The sequence below is a fragment of the Myripristis murdjan genome, chromosome 3 (assembly GCF_902150065.1).
Source record: "Myripristis murdjan chromosome 3, fMyrMur1.1, whole genome shotgun sequence".
Classification (NCBI taxonomy): domain Eukaryota; kingdom Metazoa; phylum Chordata; class Actinopteri; order Holocentriformes; family Holocentridae; genus Myripristis; species Myripristis murdjan.
In genome coordinates, this window is record NC_043982.1 from 40,101,535 (window position 1) to 40,118,966 (window position 17,432).

Below are 17,432 nucleotides of genomic sequence, written 5' to 3' on the forward strand. Positions count from 1 at the left end.
ACCAATCAGCATTTTACAATGTACAATGTTTGCAGTTCTGAGTGTTCATTGTTACACTTGAATTCAATCCAGCATTCATATACAATTATTGAAGTAGGGGACAGACACATAAATGTGGCCCGAATTAGCTCTTTTCATTACAGGACGGGAAAATGAGCAGACAATGGGCTCGGATGAAGCTTTGGGCCGGTGCGTACCTTGCGTGTGAGCAGCGGCTGGGTGGGGTCCAGAACGAGGCCGTCCCACTCATCCTCTGCGTCCAGCTGGATGGTGAAGTCCCTCTGGCTGCCTCCGGAGGGGCTGGACCCAGCACTGCACAACAAGCAAAGACACACAAACACGGTCAAGACAACAGTGTGTACATGTGTGTGTGTGTGTGTGAGAGAGACAGAAAGAGCATGTGAGAGAGAGAGAGAGAGAGAGAAGGTTAGGAAGTGATCTTGGGTCTCACGTCTTTGCCCTGTCCTCAGCGGCACACAGAGCCTCCTCGGCTGTCTCCCTCCTGGATCTCTCCTCTGCCAGACTCTGCTCCACCTCCAGCAGCCTGAACACACACACACACACACACACACACACAAAATGCAGTGTGTACAAAGAAAGTGAAGGAAAAGAAAAACAAAACATTTTCACTTATAGATTCCCAATTATCCAAGTTTTTTACTCCTTTCATTAGCAAAAAGGAGCAGGAAAAAGACATCCCTATATAAGCTGCTCCCCTTTTGAGAGTAACAAAAATATGATGAATGAAGATGGTTATAACAATCCTTTCTTTACATTGTTCCTTCCTATACATAGTAAAACTTACTAAACATCAATCATGAGTAATGGTCACAATTATTTGTTTATTTGTTTAGTTCATACTGTCCAAATAATTTCATCCTTATGATCTTTTTAAATTGGATTAAATTAAATCATGTAAAATCCACAATAAACACTGATCAAAAACAACATTCAGTTTGAGTGAATGCTGCCAAACGAATGGAGCCTTTCCACACACTGAGTGGGGAAGTTTCCTGCTGTATCGAGGCGATAACCACACAAAAACATCTGAAAAAAGCACCTGCAGAGAAAACTGACATCTGAATAAAATTACAGCCTCAAACACACACATGCACACTCTTCTGACAGAAAGACAGACGGCTAGCTCCTCACCTCTCTCTGAGCTGACTGGCCTCTGCTGTTTCCATGGTGATGGAGTGGTTACTCCTCTCCTGGGGGGCTCCTGGTGCGACCTCGGCACATACTGACCCCTGCTGGTCGGGACCACATAGTACAGGCACTTAAGCTTTTAAGTTTCTCAAGCATGCTTTTATGCACACACACTGCGGTCCACAGTGTGTGTGTTACAGTCAGCTCTGCATGTTTTAATACAGGCAGTGGAAATTGTGCCAAAAACAGCATAAGAAAGATGCATTTACCTTTGAAGTAACTAAATCGTTGAAAATTTTTCAAAGCTGTACTCAGATGTAAAATCTGTGGCACATATGGAAGTTCTGTGACAATCCTAGTGTCTTTTAGAGTTCTCATCGGGCCTCAAAATTAAGACCCGACCCGACCCGGGCCTGACTGGGCCAGCCCGAGGCCCGACCCGACCCGACTAATTAGCCGAACTTTAGGCCCGACAGCCCGATAAAGCCCGAAAAAAAATCGCCAAATTCGCCATTATTTAGCAGAGCCGGTCGGCCGCGGCACCGGGGAACCATCAGTCGGTATCAGGCGAGCCGGCCGCGGCACCGGCCAGCATGAGGCAGCTCACCTGTCAGATCCGGCAGACCTGACGGGTGGGCGCGGTATCGGACGGTGCCGCGTCCGGCCCGCCTGATGCCGACTGATGGTGCCGCGGCATGTGCGGGTCAATACGGTAGTCTAGAAAACTGGAGATTTTTTTTTTTTTTCTCGTGCGCCCCCAAGTAGATTGCACCTTGGGCAGTTGCACTGCCCATAGCAGAAACCGTCCCAGCTGCCGAGTCTGCCAGCACAGCGGGATACTGCTGCAACTCTCTCTCACTTTTTTGACCTGCGCTCGCACAGCTGGTTGTCTGTCTGTCACTGAAAGTTTAGCCTCCAAATCCAATCCAGTCTCTCACTCTCTCCACCAGTCACATAAAAATGAAACGTCATAATCAATAACAGAACACATAATTCTATTTTTTTATTAAAAAAAAAAAAAAAAAAAAAAATCCCCCACAGAACCCGAAGCCCGACCCGACCCGCCCAATTCACGTAAATTTTAGGCCCGACCCGACCCGAAAATGTCGGGTCGGGTCGGGTCGGGTCGGGTTCGGGCAGAATATGAGAACTCTAGTGTCTTTAAGTTTTGCTAAAATTGCATTTTGGTCAAGGTAAACACTGGAAATTTGATTTATTTTATTTTCATGTATTTAACAGGGGCCACATATAATTATAACTTCGAAGAATTCAGATCCATGGAGGATAAATATGGCTGGACAGCAGATTTTCATCCCCAGGTCCCAGGCAGGTGAAATATACACACATAAAAGACAGATTTTAGATTCAAAGTGTAAATTAAATATAAATCTGAGGACCTTTACCTGTGCCTGGCCTTGCACCTGACTTTCCAGCCAATGGCAGCGATTCTGGGTGTCCCTCAGTGTTTGGGAAACAGCTCTCAGCTGGGCTGCCACTGCACCTTTCTCCTCCACCGCCTGCTGCAGCTGGAGAGGAAAGGGAAAATTAAAAAATAATAAAATAGAGGAAATTTAATGAGGCACAAACACCAACTACGCTGGAAAATAACAATGACAACACGTGTCCTTTCAGCTGATGTCATGCAAAATCATTTTGTGTTTGAAGTACTGCAGTAAGTCCCTTCCTTTATATTTGTTAAGGCATAAAACATTTAATTTTCCACCTTGTTGGGTAATTCTCTATATCATAAGATACATATTTACTAACGCATAGGGGAAAAACAATCGTGTAGATGTTAGATATCAAAACCTTATTACTTTTAGTTCCTGGAAACCCACATTTTTGAGTGTATTACTACAATGAGCAGAGTGCAAAACAAACAAACAAAAAATGCATCCTACAGACGTGGATGTTTACCAGAAGCTATTAAAAAAAACCCAGAAAAACTCAATCAACTCCTCCCATCATATAGAACCAACAAATATCATTTGTGTCTCAGCTGCAGAGATGTTGAATTACACTTTCAAAATTTCATTTCCTTGAGTCTTTAAGTGATCACCACAATCATTTTTGTAGATTTAAACTGATAATGATAGCTTTTCACTCCATCTGAACAAAAGCTGTTTGTGTTGAAACACAACTGTAAGGAGATTTGGCTAATATATATTCAGAGGCAGCAGAAATTTGGTGGGTTTTTTTTCTTGAAACATTTAATTTCTTAATTTCCAATATTACCATGATTAAAAACGCATTGAGAATAAAAGCTGATTTGAAAACATGAGCAGAATCAGAACTGGAAGAGATTTATTCAAAACTCACCAGTGTTTCATCCAGGGTCAAATGCATATTATTTGAGTGATAACCTCGTGAGAATCTTCATGTGTGAGCTTGATACATAATGTGCACATTAATGTGTGTGTGTGTGTGTGTGTGTGTGTGTGTGTGTGTGTGTGTGTGTGTGTGTGTTGTACCCTTGTGTTGAGCTGCTGGTAGTACTGATCTCTCTGCTGGATCTCATAAAGGCAGCGCTGCAAGTCTCTGTGAAGCTGGACCCTCTCCGTCTCCAACCGGCTCACCATCTCCTCCGTTCCACTTTGACCTGCCAAAGCCACAGTTTCCTTTTGCACACGCACACACACACACACACACACACACACACACACACACACACACACACACACACAGACACACACACACACACACACACACACACACACACACACACACACACACACACACACACACACATAAAGTAGGAAAAATCCAGCTTGCTAGCTGTGATGACAGTTCTAGCAGACCCAATTTCTTTCTCCATTTTCATGGAAACAAATTTATTAATGTAGGGCCCTATGAAATCTGCTTTAATTTTTTCCAGTTTCCATATTCAACCCCAAGAATACTTTTTCTGAATTCTGCGTTTTATGATATGAGCACATTTTCCCATTCGAAAGTATGTAATCATATTGTGGATTAATAAAATTTCAACAATTCAATAATCAAATTTTCAAAATTGAATGCAAACTAATGAATCTGTAATACAACACTGCACCAGTGTTGTATTATTTTCTGATTTTCTTTAAAATCAAAGTAAGTGCTTCAATAGTTGTAAAACTGTCCGTCCGTGTGATATGAATCACAGAAATCACAGGGCCCTATAAATACTTACCATTATAAAAATATCTTTCTACTACATAACAAAATCCTGGTAACAAGAAAAAACTCCTCATCTAACTTTTCAAATTCAAGGCAGAATACTGAGATGTGTAAATTTACCATGACTGGTTGTCCGTCCTTCCTCGCTGTGGCCTGCTGCTTCTCCTTTAGGGCTTGGTATTCACTTTGCAGATTGTTTCTCTCAGACCTATAAAAAGAGCAGAGAGAGATTCATTCCTGCATCCACACGGACAGTGACTTGCTAACTTGGAGCGAACTCAAATTCTCAAATTTACCACAGAACCTGACTTTATCTTGGTTTGTAATTCACACCAACTGGTGACGAACCCACTGACAGTCCAAATGGCTTAAATCAAACAGCTTAAGCCGGTCATTTTTTGATAGATAAGTCTTTTACCTTAAGTTAGTATTACATTTCATTAAATTACAAGAGTCTTAAAAATTACATCTAAACAAAACTGAATCCCAGAGATAGCATATCTTTAAAACACAGAGCATCTGATCAAATGCTGAAAAGAAACTATTGGTTTATTTCACCTTTTTTTTTTTAAATGGGGTTTTACCTGAGATCTGCTATTTCTGCCTGGTAGCAGCTGACTTCTTTCTCAGTTTGCACTCTGAAGGCTTGTGCCTTCTGTAGTTCTTTCTGCAGCTCATCAACCTTCTGGCTCATCTCCTGTAACAGCAAACATTAGCAGACAAAAGTCATCAACAGCTAAAATAAAACACTGTAACTAAAAACAACAACAACAACAAAAACAATGCATTTTCACTGACACCAACACATGTGTATCCTGACACTAAAACCCATGCATGTCAAAGCAATGGCATGAAGAAATAGACCCTGCATGCTGTTTCCAAAATGATTCACAGGCAGCAACCCAGAGAAAGGGAGAGCAAACAAAAGCCAAACACAACACCCAGCTGGTGACTTACCAGCCCATCTCTCTCATACTGGAAGGCACTGACACCACTTCCATTCGATTCCTCCACACTCATGGAGGACACTGCCTCAGGACCTGCCCCTTGCCTGGACTCAGTCACTTTTTTGGCCCCAGCCAGCTCGTCCATCAGCCTGTCACGATCATTTTGGAGGCTGGCCATGGATTTGGAAAATGCTGACACTTGCCTGCTGTAGGAGTTATTTTCCATGGTGATCTGCTTCAGTTCCCTTTCTTTTTCTGATAAAGCCTTGGTTAGCTCATCCAGTAACTTGTTAAGCTCTGTCTGTGAGTCCTTGCTCTCTAAAGCTTTGATTTTTTGAACAAAGATATGCCTCTCTTTCAAAAACATAGCCAACTCTGAGGTGGCATCCCGGAGGCCGTGCTCAGCCTTCGTTAAGGCTGCCCGAGTCTCTCTGAGTTCTTCATCGTATCTGTTTCGCAGGATCTTGAAGTCTTCGATAAGCTGGTCACGGTCATTCTGTAAAGCAGCCATGGCTTTTCCCAGTGACTCATTCTGAGCCTTCATGTCTTTGCTTTGAGCCTTTGCCTCTGATAATAGTTGTTCTGTCTGGAGTAGATCTTTTGCCAGTTCTGCCACCCTTTGATCAGCTGTCTCCCGTTCGTTCCTCATCAGCTCTACCTCCCGCTCAAAGGTATCCAATTCACTGTTGTATTTATCCTCAGCTTCCGCCAGCTTTTTGTCTGTCTCATTTTCTAGCATGTGCAATTTGTCCTTCAGTTCATCAGCTGAATTCTTCTGGGCCAAAAGTTTTTGCTGGAGGTCATTGCATTCAGCAGATTTGGATGCCACGACTTGCTGCAGGTCAGTAATCACTTTACCTTCATTCGTCATGGCTCTTTCTTTTTTCAGAGCTAATATGTCTGCTTCCAGCTTTGTGACCTGAGTTGTAAGTTTAGATCTCTCTGCTTTTAAAGTATTGCTTGCCTCCTCTTCCTTCTGGAGTTCCAACAGAGACTCTCTGTGCTGCTTTTCAGCAGCAGCCTTTTGGTTTTCAAGGTTTCTGATCATGTCTTGCTGCTTTTTGAGCAGCACCTTCAGCTGGTTGTCTTTGAGGGACAGAACTTGATTCAGGTCCTCTCTGTAGCGAACCAGCTGCGCCCTGAGCATGGCATTCTCTGAGTTGAGATCATCCATCTGATGTAGAAGTTTCCGTATTTCATGTTTAAGGCCTTTGGTTGCTGGAGCTTCCCCTTCAGCTGAGCCATCTACCCCTCTCAATCCTAACTGATTTTTTGCTTCTAGCATTCTGTATTCTGACATCAGTCGCTCCCTTTCAGTCTGTAAAGACACCATAGAGTTCCTGAATGACTCCATCTTAGCTGCTATTTGCTCCTTCTCCTGGATTGACCTGTCACATTTAATCTGCAGGCTTCGGACCTTGGTCTCTATCCCTCTGAACTCTTTGTCAGCCTTTTCCCTTTGGTGATACAAGGATGTGAGCTTATCCTCATAACTTGCCATGAGGGCACGGTAATTAGTCTGGAGTTGTTCAAGATAGCCTGACATCTGTCCATCTCTAGAGGACAGCAAGGAAGAGATCTCAGCATCTTTGTTCTGAAGGAGTGTTTTCAGTTGCACAGAAATGGCCTCCTGTTTCTCAAAGTCTGACTGAAGTTTGTCATTTTGCAACTGCAACAAGACCAGTTGAGCTTCTGAGTCTGCATTAATCTTTTCTGTTTGCTGGAGTTGAAGCTGCATTTGGGATATAACATCCTCCTTGTCCCCAAGCTGTCTATTAAGTAAGCTTTTATCTTTTTCTGTCCTTTCAACCTGAGCTCTTAGTTCCTTTAACTGCACAGCCATAAACTCCACAGTTTCATTGAGTTCTGTATTGCTGGCACCCATTACAAATAGCTGCCTCTGTTGTGAAGCAGCAGCAACTGAGTATTCATTGAGTGTCCTCTCCAGTCTTGACTTGGTCACTCGCACCTCATTTATCTCTTTATCTTTCACCCTCATGTCTTCAAGGAACCTTTTGATTACAAAACCCTGTTCTAAGAGCTGGTTATCCTTCTCATGCAAAGTCTTTTGATACAAATCATTCCATTGTTTTGTAGCGTTTGCCCCTTGAGGAGTGGAAGACAGAGCAGACAGCTTTGCTGCAGTGGTCTCAGCCTCTCTCTTTAGAGTGTTAATCTGTAGATCTTGAGAATCTACTTGCCGTCTAAGTTCAACAACCATTTGACTCTCCTGTTCTTTTAAACTCTGAAGGTCATCAATCTGTTTCTGTAAAATTTGTTTTTCCACATTAACAGTGTTTTGTTGCTCATCCGTATTTTCCGGTGTGATAGTCTTCTCAGTGACCTCTTGCTTATCCTTATTACTTTTCTCCAATATTTCCAGAGCCAGTTGGTCTTTCTCAGATTGAATATGTGAAATGTTTTCTGTAGCCTCGTGGAGGAGATTCTTGTGTGTAACTAGCTCAGCTTCAAGCTGTTTGCCTCTCTCCTCTAAAAGGGATATCTTCTCTGAGCTTTTCTTCAGTTCTTTTTCTGACTGTTCACAGGCAGACTGAGAGGTTTTCCAAAGGCCCTCTAAATCTATAATCAACTCCTGGTATTTTATACAGTTTTGTTGCAGCTGATTTATTTCAAGATGCTTTTCTTTAAGCAGCTCTTGCAGTTCCTTCTTCACATTCTTGGATCCCTCATTGCCTCTCTGAACCATCTTGAGTTTCTCCTCAAATTCCTTGACTAATCTGAGCTGCTCCTCCTCTTTTTCATGACAAACCTGAGACGTCATCAACTTATTAGCTGTCAGCTGGGAGGACAGCTGTGTGTTCTGGGTTTGTAAAACACCGACAGACTCAGTCAATTCATCGATTCTTTCGGAGTTTTTGAGGATCACAGTTTCCAAATATTCATTTTCATTCTTTACTTTGTCTGAAGTCTCTTGAACATTTTCCAGTTCCTCTTGCAGAAGAGACTTGTCATCTTCCAAGATTCTTACCTTCTCATTTAGGCTAACAGTTTCTTGTCTGTGCTTGTTGATAATGTCTTTGAGCTCTTTAATGACATTATCCTTCTCTCCTATTTGCAATTCATGATCATTCTGTATTTCTTCAATTCTTGCTGACAGATTCTGCTTCTCTCTTTGTAATAAATCACTGATTTCCAGTTGAGCACTGAGCTCTGTTTTCTGGGCTTCAATCTGGGCTGTCAGTGAACTATTCAAACTGAGCGCTTCATCAAGTTTAAATTGCATATTGCTCTCACATGATTTTGAGTTCAAATGTCTCTTTTCTATTGAAGAGCAAGCCTCTTTAAGCTTTTCTGCCAGTTGGCTATTCTCAGTCTGAATCTCTGTGAGCTTCTCTTTGAGATCCTCTGATGACTCTTTAAGTTTGCAGATCTCAGCCTCTAACTGCTGATTTTTATCAGTCAGCTCATCTACTGTTATTTTCTGTTTTTCATCAATGTCAATCAGTTCCTTTCTAATTTTGTGATTTTCTTCCTGCAGTTCCTCAATCTTCTGCTGCTTCTCTCTGGAAAACGAGCATATCTTCTCTTTCATTCTTGCATTTTCTTCTTCCATCTCTCTAGCTTGTCTCTCCAGACTCTCCCTCTCAGCCTCATGTTTGTGTAATTTACGGAGCGCGTCCTGCCTTTCTCTTTTCGCTCCCTCCAGCAGTTGCCTCATCTTATCCATTTCACTACTAACGTTTTCATAAGCTTGTAAAAGGGACTCATACTCCTGCTTCAGCTCCGAGTGTTTTGACTTCCACTCAGACAACTCCTCTGTCTGAGAATCCTTAAGAGATTCAAGCTGGCATGAAAAAGCTTGCTTCTGCTGGGTAATGTTCTCTATTGTTCGCTTCAAGCTTTCACATGCTGCAGATAGACTGTGGTTGTCATTAAGGATGCGATCAACTTCTGCGACAAGTTTGTCCTTCTCCTTGCTCAGAGATGACACCGAGCTTTCGAGATCCACATTTTTCTCTTTCAGCTTGGACACCGATAATTCCAAATCCAAGGACTCTGCTTTTTTTTCTTCCTGTTTGGCTGATAGTTCCTCTAATTGTTCTTTGAGTGTTGTGTTCTCCTTCAAGAGCTCTTTCCTAGAAATTAAAGCTGCCTGAAGCTTCCTAGTTAGGAGGTTTGTGTTGTTTTGGTTGTCTTGATCTTTTGTTTTGGCTCCGTCTTCTCGAGACTTCTGAAGTTCACCAGCTTCTGTTCTCATTTTCTCCATGCTAAGTTCATGCATGTGAATTTGCCGCTGTAACTGCTGTTCAAGGGCAGCAATGAGCTCTTCTTTTTCTGACACCTGAGACTGAGAAATTAACAATGCATCTTCTCTCTCCTTGAGTACTGCTTCGAATTTTTCCACACATTTGCAAAGAGACTGGGCCTCATCTCTGTTAACATCTTCCTGTTCAAAACATTTCTCCTGCAATCCAAGGATCTTCTGATGTAGCTCCTCATTTAGTTTCTCAGCCTCCTTCAGTTGTTTACTCAGGGCGGCAACCTCATCTCTGAGTTGATCTGCAGATCTGAAAGCATCTTCTTTCTCTTGTTGTAATAATTCCATGCGTAACTTGTTACTTTCCTGTTCAGTACAATGCAGTCGTACTTCTTCAAACTCCCTCGTCAAAACATCTTTATCCTGACAGAGCTGCTGCTGTGTTTCTGCTAAAGCATTCTGAATGGTTTTAATTTCTGATGATTTCTGGGAAACTGAGGCAAGTGCTGTCTCAAGTTCCACTTTCATCAAATCTCTTTGCTCTAGAAGGGCCTTCTTTTCATCCATCAAAATGTCATACTTTTGTTCATTTTCACAAATGTAAGCATCAAACTTATGTTTTAGTTGCTCCACTGCAGCCTGAGAAATGCTTAATTCGCTTTGCAAAACTGAGTTTTCTTCCATTAAAGTTTGCTTCTCCTGTTGGCTCTTTAGTCCAACCTCTTTAATAACATGCTGACATTTCTCAGTTTCTTCTGTTTTCTCTTGTATCATTGCCTGAGCGTTTGCCAAATCATTTTCAACAGTGTGAAGTTTTGAATTCAATGATTGTGACCTTTGCTCCAAGGCTATGAGAGCCTCATCTTTTCTTGCCACCTCAGAAGATAAGCTTTGCAAACTGGATTTAACAGTTTCAAGCTCTGTTTGTAAAGCTGGCAGAGAGTAACTCTGACTCTCTTTCTGAGCGAGAGACATCTTCAAATCTTGGAGGGTTTTATCCCTCTCCTCAACAAGCCGCCTCAAACTCTCCAATTCATCTAGGTGTGACAAAGAAGCTTTACTGATTTCTTCCAACTCCTTGACCTTCTCATCAAATTTCAACTGGACAGCATTTAACTCATTGGTCTGCTGACAGTGTTGTTCCAAGAGAGCCTTGTAGTCGTCCTTCAATTCACCTAGTTCTTTGACTAATTTCTTTTCATTTTCTTGAGATTTCTTCATTGTCTCTTTGCGTGCCAACAAGGCAGCCTGGGCCTTTTTCTGTAGGATTGCTTTTTCTTGCTTGATCTGTACAAGCTCATTTTCTAAGTCAACGATGGCAGCAGTGGGTTTGTCCTTTAAATAATCTTCAGGTTTCTTCACCTCATTTTGAAGTTCTTCTAATTTCTGCATCATGCCATGTCTATCACGTTCAAAGGCATCTTCTTTCTCTGAAATACTGGACTGCAGCTGCTTAATGAGTGAGCTCTTTTCATTGAGTGTCTGCAAAGTTTCTGACAAACACGCCTCCTTCTCATTTAATGTGGTTTGCAAAAAATGTGTATCACTTTGCAACTGTTCCACCAGTTTTTCTTTGTCTTTTTCGACTTTTAAAATCTCACCATCTTTCTCAGTAATTTTGTTTTCAAGCAGTAAAACCTTCTCTTCATACATTTTTGTTGTGGCTTCAGCTTGTGATGTTATTTCTTTCAACTTACCCTGTAAAAGGTTTATCTCAGTTGTATCGTTCACACACTCTTCTTTTTGGTTTTCATATTCTTCAATTTTTTTCAACAGGTTCTTCCTGACAATTAGAGCAGCTTGAAGCTTCTTCTTCAGAGCATCTTTTTCTTTAGATAGACTGGTAAGTTCATTTTTTAGGTTATCATTTTCTTTAATTAGTTCAACATTCTCAGAACTCTTTCTTTCAATTTCACTTTGAGAATGTGAAATACATTCTTCTAATTGCTGAGAAATGACCTCTAGCTGTTTTATGGAATTTTTGTGTTCATGTTCCTTGCTTTCAAACTTTGCTATAAGAGCATTTTTTTCTTCGCCAAGTTTCATTCTCTCATTTGAGGCAGATTCCATGACTTGGGCAATCGATGTATCTTTGTCCCTTAACTGTTGACTGAGTCCAGCAAGTAATTCCTTCTGCTGACTTATCTGAATGTTCATGCAGTTGACTTGCTCATTTTTTGCTTGCAATTCATTAAGTAAAGAGGAATGTTTTGCAATTGCATCTTTCACTTTGTCTGATTCATTTTGGAGCTGTGCCTGCAAATGCTCCACTGTCTCTTGCAGGAGACCGATTTGTTGACACTGGTCATAATGTCTCTTCTCGCCCTCATTCATGGTATGCTCTGTCTTTTGTAACTGTGCTAAGGCTTTATCTAATTCACCTTTCAAAAAATCTGCCTCAGACTGATGACTTTCCTGTAATCCTTTTATCATGGCTTGTAATGAGGCTTTTTCTTCATCAAAAGCAGCTAATCTTTCAGACGTGGTTTGTGACAAAACCAACAAATCTTGATCAGTACCCTCTTTTCTGGCTTCAAGTTTTTGTAACTCATTTTCCATAGCTTGTAGAGCCTGTCGCAAATCATTGTTTTCATTATCTTTTTCCTGGACAGATGCTAATATCTGTTCAAGCTTGACCCTAGATGCTGACGCCTCCAACTCTTTTGCCTTAAGCTGATCAGAACCTACCCTGATTGCTGCGGCTGCCTCTTCCAACTTTGCTTGCAAACTGTCCAAGTCTTGTTTCAATGCATTTACTTTAACATCTTTAGATTTCATTTCATTTTCAACACTTTTCAACTGCTCGACAAGGAGATTCTTGTCTTGTGATTCTCTATCCAGAACTAACAGCCACTCTTTTTCAGAATCCTGCAGAATTTGCTCTATCTTTTGAATGTTTGATTTCAATCCAGAGATTTCTTCATCTTTGGCACTAACCTCAGCTTGTAGGCTCTCCCTCTCGGACACCAATCTCTTCATAGTTTCATTCATGCTGTTGGACTGCTGCTCCATTTTAAGCTGTAACTCCCCCTGTGTTGCCTGCATCTGATGATTGAGACTTCTTTCCAGCTCATCCTTCTCTGAAAGAAGTTTTTTCAATTCCTCTTGCAAATGTGTTTTTTCATTATTGACTACATTAAGATGCTTTTGGTGCTCTTCCTTTGACAAACTAATGTCCTCACTTAGCCTCCTGTTTTGCTCCTCTAGTTTCTGCATTTCTGAAACCAACTGGGCAGTGTGCTTGGCTTGGGCTGTGTACTGATTGTTAATTGCATGGAGGGCCATTTCTCTCTGCTCAAGATTTTCTGTCAGCGCATCCATCTGTGCCACAACTTGCATATGCTGTGATTTCAGTCTTTCTATTTCAATGTTCAACAATGACACACTTGCCTGATGGGTGGTGAGAGCTTCTTCTTTTTCCTTTGAAAGCCTGGAATTGACATCTTGGGCTTTCTGAAGTTTCCCATGGACAGCGGACAGCTCATTTCTCAGTGTTTCTATAGCTGCCTCTGCTGTCTGAAATCCACTGGTTTTGTCACTCAGCAACTTATTAAGACTGGACATCTCATCAGCCCTTTGGGACAGTTGCTTTCTGACATCATGCAACTCTTCTAGATGAATTGCATATTTCTCCTGAAGATTATTAAAGGCACTCTGCTTTTCCTCTGCCGTCCTGCTGAGATTTACAGACTCAGTTGACAATAACTGAATCTGACTCTGTAGCTGTGACACCAGCTCAGTGCTCTCCATGAATTGATTTTTAAAGAGCATGGCCTCATCTGCTCTTCTCTGCATATCCTGAAGGGACTTTGACTGGTCTAAAAGAGCTGCTTCTTTTTCATCTAAAGACTTTTTGAGACTTGCCATTTCAGATGTTTGCACTGTAAGGGTGTTGGTAAGCTTTGTGAAAGACTCCTGAAGGTGTGAAAGCTCCTCTTTCATGCTCAAACACTCTGACTCCTTGGTTTCCAGCTTTGACTTAAGATTTTCAATGTTTGCTGATGAAATATTCTGTGATTCAAGACTTAACTCCTCTTTCTTCCTCAAGGTGTCTTTCAGTGTGGATGACTCTGAAGTAAAACTGTCAACTTGACCTTTGAGCTTAACGACAGAATCTTTGAGCTCTGACACTTGTGTTCCTAAACAGACATTATCATCAACCTTTTGTTTCAGCTGCACCTCTTGCTCAGCAATCTTAATGTTGAGTTCTGCGGTCTTTTCCATGGCATTATTCAATTCTTTATGGAGATTTGCAATTATTTCTGAATTTGAGTCAAGCTGGCTTTTGGAATTCTCCGTCTCTGAGGTAAACCTTTCTTGGAGAAAACTGAGCTCTTTTTTAGTCTGTTGCAACAAAGCATCTTTATCTTGAAGGGACAGTTGAATAGTTTGAGCTTGAGTCTGTAGCTGTGTGATAACCTCTAACTGTTGGCTTGACTGACCTTCAACATCCAGAGATTTTGCCTGTAACTGCTGGATGTAGTTTTCCTGTTGTTTCAGGAAGTCATCTTTTTCTTGGACTACCAAACTAAGTCTCTCCTTCTCTGAGTGTGCTGCTTTCAGTTCTTCAGTTAAGTTAGACAGATGGCTGTCCTTATCACAGAGTGCTTGCCTCAGATTTTTAATTTCTTCTAGTACTTTGGACTGCTCCATCACTGATTTCTGAAGTTCAGATTTTAATCTCACATTCTGCTCATTCAGTACTTCAGTGTTATCTGTAAGGTTGACTACATCAGCTTTCCTTTGGTCTTGCTCCTTCATCAGTTGCCAGTTCTCAGCCGTGAGTTTTTCCACCTCAGCCTTTAGGTTGGTGATTTTAACTTCCATCTCTGCAGAAGTCTCATTCATAGCGGCAAGCTGACTGCTGAGTGACATCACAGATTCATTTCGTTTGTTCAGCTCATCTTTGTGGTTTTGAAACTCATTTGTTTTATCTCTTAAGACCTGCTCTTTTTGCTTTATCTGCTGCTGCAGCTCAGAGTGGTCTTCCCTGAGTGACTCCACCTCACCCTGCATTTTTGATATGAGATCTTTCTGTAGCGTGACTTCATTCTGATAAAGGCTGCATTCCTCTGCTTTCTGCTTCAACATAGCATCTTTTTCCATTAGTCCTGACTTGAGGACAGCCCCCTGTTCCTGAAACAGAGATAAACTATCCTGAAGTTGCACAAGTTGGGCCTGTTGTGCTTCTATGCAGGAACGCTGCTCTGACACAGTCTTTTCTTTCTCATTCATGGACATGTTGAGTTGATTCACTTGTGTCTTCAAGCTGTTAACTTGCTCTTGCAAACTTGCAACTTGCTCTTCAGTCTCCCTTAAAGTCTTTGATAGATTAGTACATTCAGTTGTTTTCTCAAGCAAACTCAATGAATTTGACTGTTCATTTTGCTTGAGTACACTATTTAATTCATCTGCTGCCATAGTAAGCTCCTCCTTTTCTTTCAACAGGCTATTAATTATTTTGCGATTTTCTGAGTGTTGAATTTCAAGCCCAGAAATTCTTTCTTGGAGTGAGTTCCTCTCAGTGGTTAACTCAGAAACAGACTTAGTGTTCTGTGCCAACTCTTCTTGTAGTCTCTGATTATCTTCTGTTAAATTGCCAATCTTCAACTCATGATTGGAGGTTTGTTCAAGAGCCACCTTAACCCTCCCGTCAAGGTCAGATGCAATCTGTATTTGCTGAGCAAGCTCCCTCTCTCTTATTTCATAAGCAGCACGAAGTTGGTGGTTTTGTTCAGTAACTAACTGGATGTGGCTGTGTAAGCCACCTATCTCAGTTTGCCTCTGCTCTAGAATCTGTTTAATTTTGATGTTCTCTGTTTCATAGTTCTCCAGATTTGTTTTCAGCTCTGCCTTTTCAGATTCAAGCTTTATGGCACTGTTCTCAATGACACTAAGTTCTTGACACTGTTGCGTCACATTTTTTATCATTTCTTCTTTCTCTTTAATCTGCTGGTGAAGTTGTGAGCATTCTTCCTGAAGTGACTGAGCCTCAGACTGCAGTTTTGACATGATACTTTTCTGCTCTGTAATTTCACTGTGTAAACTGTGGAGCTCTTCTTGTTTCTGTTCCAACATTACATCCTTCTCCATTAGCCCAGATTTCAGGGTGCCCTCCTGATCTTGAAGCAGAGACAGTGTTTCCTGAAGCTGCTTTTGCTGACTTTGCTGTGCCTCCATCTCTGCTCTAAGACCAGAAACAATCTGCTCTTTTTCTTGCATGTTGTGTTGGAACTGCGCAACCTGAGAAATCATGCTTTCCACTTGCTCTTGTAGTTGTGCCACCTTCTCCTCATTCTCCCTGAGCAACCGGTTCAGACGACTACATTCATTTGTTTTTTCCAGCAGCATCTCTGAGTTTGACTGTGTGCTCTGTTCAATGACTCTATTGAGTTCATTAGTTTGATTACTCAGTTCTTCCTTGTCTTTTTGTAACCCCTCAATAATTCTGCTGTTTTCTGATAACTGTGTTTCAAATGTGGATATTTTAGCTTGCAGGGATTCCCTCTCCGCCGTAAGTTCTGAAATAGATTTCACAGTTTCTGATACTTTCAGTTCAAGTCTCTCATTTTCTTCTGTAAGGGAGCTTGCTTTCATCTCTAGACTGCTGTTAAGTTGAAGAGCATTTGTGGATTTTTCATTAAGTTGTTCCACAAGCTGCTTTTGTGACTGAAGCTCCTCAGTCAACTCCTTAAGCTTCCCTTGCACCTGCTGTTTTTCAGTCTTCATACTTTTTAAGAGGCTCTTGAGTTTGGAGATATTTTCAGATTTACTTTGAAGTTCTTTTTCCAACTTGTCATTTTCTGAATCTCGGAGTTGCAGTTTGGTGCTGAATTTCTGCCTGTCCTCCTCAGCCTGTTCATGAATGGCCTTTTGTTGGTCCTCCAAAGATGCTATGGTTTCTAGTTTTTCTTGCATCGCCATTTTGATCTGTTCATGACTGTGTACTTGCTCCTCTAACTGTTTGGACAGTGTCTGCACATCATCATTGTATTTTGCCAGCAGCTTGTTCTGCTCATCCTTTAAGGATTTAAGTTCTTTCTCAAAAGTCTGTTCTTTGTCATGAAGTTGCTCTCGTAGTTTCTCATTGCTGGTATTTTTGACCTTGAGTGCTTCTGACTCCTGTTCCAGTTTATGGGTAGATAATGTTATCTGTTCCTTCAGTGAGGAGATGTGTGTTTCACATTCAGAAAGATGATTACGGTGGCTCACAGTCTGTTTCTGTAGCTCTCCCCGGAGGTCCTGAATAGTTTTCTTATCCTCTTTTGCCTCTTTTGTAAGTTCCTCCACCTCAGCCAATTTAGACTTCCTTTCCTCTTTGGCCTTCACCAGTTCCATCTCTGTACTGTTGAGCTTTTCCACCAAATCTGCGATCTTGTTGTTCAGGATTTGCTGGTCTGAATTCTGAGAGTCTCGAATAATCATTGCCTCCCGCTCAGCCTTACTCAGTGCACTTTCAGTACGAACCAGGTCCTCCTCCTTGAGCTTAATCTCCTGTTTCAGCATTGTGATCTGCTCTGCATACTCCACCATATTACCAGAGAGGGACGATATTTCCTTCTCCTTTTCCAACAGAATATCTTTAAGACTGTCGACTTCCCGCTCACAGCTTTGAAGGTCATGAATAAGCTGGGCGCGTTCTTCCAAGTGGGTACTGTTCAATTTGTCCAGCTCCTCAGTAGTCTGATCGAGCTCCGTTTGTAAAGTTTCTATGGTGACATCTTGCTTTTGTGCCTGCAAATTTTGGAATCACAAAAAAAAAAAAAAAAAAAAATTAACTACCACACGAGGCTAGAGATTTTTTTTTTTAAACAACAGATTACACAACTAGATTAGTAATATAAAAATAGCCATAAGTATAATATAAAACACTTTACCAGGTAAGTATAAATGTTATTATCGTATATATACACTGGATTAAAAAATTACAAAGAGTGATACAGACAGAAACGTTTATCAAAAAA

At 41.3% G+C, this 17,432-nt stretch overlaps 1 protein-coding gene across 5 annotated transcripts in view; it reads right to left on the reverse strand.

The window, feature by feature from the left end:
* Positions 1–17,432, reverse strand: part of LOC115379973 (COP1-interactive protein 1) — a 42,527-nt gene that overhangs the window by 3,424 nt on the left and 21,671 nt on the right. For 3 of the 5 annotated variants that reach the window (XM_030080989.1, XM_030080998.1, XM_030080973.1), the window contains 8 exons: positions 12,406–17,202; positions 4,887–4,999; positions 4,423–4,510; positions 3,621–3,767; positions 2,553–2,675; positions 1,153–1,253; positions 452–544; positions 198–312 (listed from right to left, as the gene is read on the reverse strand). In XM_030080989.1, coding sequence (XP_029936849.1) covers positions 198–312; positions 452–544; positions 1,153–1,253; positions 2,553–2,675; positions 3,621–3,767; positions 4,423–4,510; positions 4,887–4,999; positions 12,406–17,202 — 5,577 coding nt within the window. The remainder of the gene's footprint in view (positions 1–197; positions 313–451; positions 545–1,152; positions 1,254–2,552; positions 2,676–3,620; positions 3,768–4,422; positions 4,511–4,886; positions 5,000–12,405; positions 17,203–17,432) is intronic. The other 2 variants (XM_030081005.1, XM_030080981.1) reach the window with 2 other exon arrangements.